We start from the raw sequence: 5723 nt of genomic DNA, 5'->3' as shown, positions 1-5723 counted from the left end.
ACTTTTATAAAGAATATCTCTTTGGATTTGAGACTTTAGTCTTGGCAACTTTACAGATCTTCTTTATGCACCAAGAGCTTGTAACACTCCAAAGAGAAAGGAAAAATTGAAATCGCATCATATGACCCCTTTAATATATATTTTAATAATTTTACCATGTTTCTTCAGGTATTTAAAAATTCTAAGAAATTGTATCCAGGTTTAAATTGTATTTTGACTTTTAGACCCCACCACGTATATAAACTATGTAATTTCAAAGGTATGTTATAATTACCAGAAATACATGTGACTGTAGTTGAATTTTGAGAGATTTTTATCATCTCAGGGTATGATACATAATATTAAATATTAAAATAATCTAATTTTTAAATTTGTTTTTTTAGATAAGAGCTACAGTTTAAAAACAATGAAACAACTGTGTTTACGGATAAAGACCAAAAGAATGTAATCATTATTTTTCCCTGTTTTACTGAACTTTTAACTTCAATGTGCTCTATGATACACTTTGAAAGCTCTTTTTTTCTGTTTCTCTGTTTCTCTGAGATGTGCATGTCGATTTTGGTTGTGCTGACTGACAATACAAACTGTGGCCTCTTTCTCTGTCTGTCTTTCACTCTCTGTCCCTGTTTGTTGGTATTCATGTCCATGCACACACAGCCGCACAGAGGCTTTTCAGCTGTTCCAAATGTAGCTGTGGGACATTTCAGTGAAGAAGACCATCAGCTAGTGTCTTGGCAGAGTCCGAGTTGCTGCTTTTCTGCTCATTTGACTTTCTGACTGCATGAAAGAGAATATTACTGTGTATTTTTGTAAACAACGACTGATAGTTAAACTTTCTATTGCTCTAAAGTTGTGACGGTCACGACGAGGCGTTCCCCATAGCGACCCCTAGAGGACGCAGTGTCTCGTTCCCATGAAAGGGAATCATAAGTTATCATCATTCTTTGACTGTTGAGTCTGATAACCACAGTAGGTCTAAGAAATTAAAATATTTGGTGAAGTACATATAAAATAATTCATAAATGGAACAATGCCTTCATATCTGTGCAATTTCTATAGAGCAGAATAAAGAATAGAATAAAAATAGAAAAAAAGAATCTAAAATAAAGAGGATTTATAGCAGTTATTATATACATGTGATATGATGTTTAAGCTCTAATTAACCTTATGAAATTGTGATCAACCAATGCATACATAATCATTTCATCATGTTATGATGCTTTTTACAATTCATTTGAATTTGTTCCAAATAAATAAACCAGAAAAATGCATGATAAAACATGGAAAAAGAGTTTTGTGACCTTCATACAAAATCACGCAAGTTGAAATCTGTTCATTTACTAAAATCTGACTTTTAATAAAAATCAACCTTTTAGAAGAAAACAGTGTCCAAAGTTAGAAGCCTACACAATTGGCTCATATCTGCAGTTACTGACAGTATTGTCAGTTTGGAATTGTGTCTGTATTGTGTAAAATGCTGTAGGCATTTCGGCTTCTTTCATAGAGGAAAGGAATGACATACTTTGACTTGGCTTAACGTGATTTTCCTCTAAAGCCATCTCCAGTGCGCGTGCACTAAGACTGCACTAGACAAGAGAAGAGCGCAGCGGGAGGCGCAGGTCAGACAGACACGCAGCTCATCTTGAGCTCTCCAGAACGGAGGGATGTTTACCATGAAGCCATCAAAAGGAAACGGGGAATAAACCCATCGGCTGGAATATATTTTTTTCATTATTGATTTGTTTTCTTTTTTCTAATTTGTATTTTTGATGTCGAGGACTAGAGAGCATTCCAAACAAATATACTTTTACCTCACTTTATCTCTCCTCCACTTTTCGTTCCCTCCCGTTATATATCAAAAGCACCCCGCGTAAAGGACTAATAGACATGTGGTGGAAAGTGGGGCTCGTGCTGGTGATGTGCTCGGGTCTCACGAGCAGCGAAGCCCGAGAGGAGCGCCGGGATTCGTCTCCGCGCAGCATGATGCTGAGAGTGCCGGTCGAAACGTTGGACTTTGGCTTCGTGCCGTCTGTGGTGTACGAAACGCACGCATATTACGAACCGGGTCCCATCGGCGTTCTTTTCCACATGGTCCACGCGTTTCTGTACGTGGTTCAACCCAACCCTTTCCCGAAAGGTGAGATGCACACTGGCTTTGAGAACGCGCAAAAGTTTTCCACATTCTTGCGTGTGTATTTGTGGGCCAGTTTCACATGGCAAACGTCCATATTCTTACAGAAGTGTGTTGTAGACTTAGGATAGATGAATATAGCAAGTGCATGCTTTAGTATCAGATAAAGGACTTCTTATGGCATCTTATGGCAAGCCGTTTTAACATTTATATTTCTTAAATCTAATCTTTGGTAACACATCACACTTAACGGTATCATTGGTTATACTTTATTTTAAGGTGTCCTTGTTACAGTGTAATTATACATTTAAGTACTGAGTAATATTAATTAACTACATGTACTTACTATATGGTTAGGGTTGGGTTAGGATTAGAGTTTGGCTTAGGGTTACTTGCATGTAATTATGCATAACTAATTGTCATTATAATAGTACATGTAACATGTGTAACAAGAACACCTTAAAATAAAGTGTTACTGTAACATTTTAAGGTGTCCCTGTTACAGAGGAAACACACAAGTAAGTATTGAGTAATATGTATAACAACATGTATTTACTATACACCAAAAATAACTTAAATAATTTTTGGTCAGAAATAGCTAATAAATTTCACAATTAGTTAAGAAGAAACACAAATAGTATTTTTTGTAAAACATACTCCAGTAATCTTTGTTTTATTTGCAACTTTAATAAATTAGTAAATAAATAAGTTGCTTGTAATTGTACATAATTTACTGTTATTACTAAGACATATAACACTTTAACAAGGACACTGTAAAATACAGTGTTACCTCTTTATATGTTAATAGTGGCCAGTTTAATTAACTAGTAATCTGAGTTTTAAATTCACTTGTTATTCATTATATACTAGGCCCACTTATTGCAGTAGTGACTTAATATGTATTCAGTTACCATGATAAAAATTACATTGTTCCTGGTAACAAATGGTTAATAATGACTAGTATTAACTTACTTGTACTTTTTATTTGATATTAGCGAATTTGTAGATAAGTAGATATGAGACACTAGTATACATCTCATTTGTTACCTTCAAGAAACTGTAAATGTGTAACTAATTGAACACATGTTCGCTACTGGAATAAGTACTAGTATAGAGATAGGCACAACTACTCAAGTATTTAGAAGTAACACCAATGATCAATTATGAAAATGATGATCATGCTTGACATTACTATTCAATTCAAAATTCAATATCAATTTTACAGAAAAATGTCAAAAATATATATTTTTTTTTTTTCATTTTGTGATTTGGTTATACTGCACATCACACATACACAATGTAGCACTTTCTTCCTGAATGGACCAGAATGCAATGGTTAGTGGCAGATTTGGTCAAGCCGGTCGCAGTTAAGATAATTACAGTAATTTGCAGGAAGAGCAGAGAAGTGTGCAGTGAGAAAACATAATGCCATCCGTTTTGATTTGTAATTTTGTAACAGGGCAATAATAATAATAATGATGGATATACAATAACAGTGAAGCACAAATCTCTGATTTACATAGACACATATTTTTAAACAATCTGCACCTCTAACATAAAAAGTAATACTAGTTAGACTTAAGGAATAAATAAAAAAATGGCTTGCCATAAATAAATGAATTGAAATAATGTGATATGATATAATGTTATGCCTGGATGCACTCAAAGATCCACTCATAATTCATTCATCATTTGCTTTCTGAACCTGCAGAAAGTATGGATATGTTGGTATGGAAATTATTACTAAACACAGGATAAGACTGCACTGGTTTTGATACTGTACTGTTTGTACTAACAGTAACGTTCATTAATGCACAGATTTCCAGGTATAATTAAAAAAGTGATGTTCGGTTTATTCTGTGAGGTAATGAGGAGTGCATAGAGACCGGAATTATGTGCAAAATAGTGTTTATCTCATGTTGATATTTTTGTAAATATCACCAATAATAATATTAAGAATTGTTTTGTGCTTTACAATTCTTTTATATATGTGTATCTGTGTATATAGTGTGGCAATATGCCCCATTATGGCAATATTAGTGAAAATTTTAATATTTTATATAATATCTTATATTCATATTGTATCTATATTTTTAGACTTCATGGTATGTAAGGGCCATGAAAGGAACAGAAAGGAAATTTCAAAAATAAACCTACCCTAAGAAACATTCACTGCAGACAAAAAAATGTGACAACTAGCCCTGGTCTATTTAAGGTCAGGCTGTTGGCAGGTGGATTTCTTTGTGAGGTCAGCATGTTGAGCATAGAGGAGCGCTTGTGTATGTGTGTGTGTGTGTGTGTGTGTGTATATGTGTTTTTAGAGTAGAATAGGATTGCATGGTTAAGTCCCTGCTGCCTAACCAATTAGCTCTATGAGTCACCTGGCCAATCAGGTAAACTGATAATCTGAGTGCCATATGCTCCAAAGGTACATGCAATGCAATACTCCTAACAAAACATTTGACCAAAAAAACAACCATTTTGCAATATTTCTGACCTTAACCAACCAATTTTAATGAAAAATATCACAATATAAGAAATGGGATGCCATTTTTAATCTGTAAATATGTGGGTGTGGATTTAGAGACAGACACACATCAAACACAAGCCACAAACAGATATTATTCCCTCTGCAATCTCTTTAGTACCGCTAAATCATTCTTTGCAGATTTGTAACTCCTGATCTTATAGAAAGGTACTTCTGATGTGGAGATGAGGCTGGATTACTGGATTAAACAGCAGTAATATACACATGGTTCAGGTTAAAGACCTATATAAAGCTATATTTCTCTATTCCGTCTGTCTGCAACTCTTTTCCAGATTAGTCACAGCTCACAGGTTTGAACACAGTTGGAGCGTGTTGTCTGTGAAGGAATAGATGGATTTATGCATGATAGACATAATACAGTTTAATATCACGACATTCATTCTATCTAAGGTCTGGGCTTTAATCCGGGGACTCCCTTCGTCTCAGCCCAGATAAAGCTTAATATCACTGATCACTGGATTTAAAAAAAAAAAAACTGCACTGTAATTGAAGGACAGGAAGATCAACACCCAGATATGACCCAGTTATGCTGGCATTGTCTGTGTGTGACGTGCTGTTCCCTCTGTTTAGACAATGTGTCTTTATTTGTCAACATGTTATATAATATTATACTGTACTGCTTTCGAAGACTTCAACTGTTCAGTGTGGCTTGTTGTTTCTGTGAGAAAAGGAGGGAAGGAAGTGAGAGTGTGTGAATAGGGGGCTAAGGATTAAATAGGAGAGGAATGGGGTTTGGTAGAAGAAGGGAAAAAAGGGGGAAAGAAAGCATTAAGGGAGAGGGACCACTTAACTGCCCAACAGCAAGACCAGTGTAAGAGGATTAACCATATGCCATTATAACCAGTGGTACCCTTTCCTGATAAAGAGATAAAGAGTTGCCATATCACACACACACACACACACACACACACACACACACACACATATTGCATTTAGACTCTCTAAAATAAAAATGGGTAATTTTCAGGATAACACTGTGTATAATATAAGAGGCAATACTGTAACATCACGTAATGTTACATCAAAACTTTTTTTTTTTTTTTT

At 34.9% G+C, this 5723-nt stretch overlaps 1 protein-coding gene across 8 annotated transcripts in view; it reads left to right on the top strand.

Moving 5' to 3' along the window:
- The first annotated feature begins 1585 nt into the window (after positions 1 to 1585).
- Positions 1586 to 5723, top strand: part of LOC107709459 (prominin-1-A-like) — a 36655-nt gene continuing 32517 nt past the window's right edge. For all 8 annotated transcript variants that reach the window (XM_016513947.1, XM_016513946.1, XM_016513949.1 and 5 more), the window contains exon 1: positions 1586 to 2137. In XM_016513947.1, coding sequence (XP_016369433.1) covers positions 1888 to 2137 — 250 coding nt within the window. In that variant the 5' untranslated portion in view covers positions 1586 to 1887. The remainder of the gene's footprint in view (positions 2138 to 5723) is intronic.

This window comes from Sinocyclocheilus rhinocerous, unplaced genomic scaffold, assembly GCF_001515625.1.
Source record: "Sinocyclocheilus rhinocerous isolate Xijiao unplaced genomic scaffold, SAMN03320098_v1.1 scaffold1648, whole genome shotgun sequence".
Classification (NCBI taxonomy): Eukaryota; Metazoa; Chordata; class Actinopteri; order Cypriniformes; family Cyprinidae; genus Sinocyclocheilus; species Sinocyclocheilus rhinocerous.
Note: the sequence above shows the minus strand (reverse complement) of the source record. Positions and strands in the feature narration are given on the sequence as shown.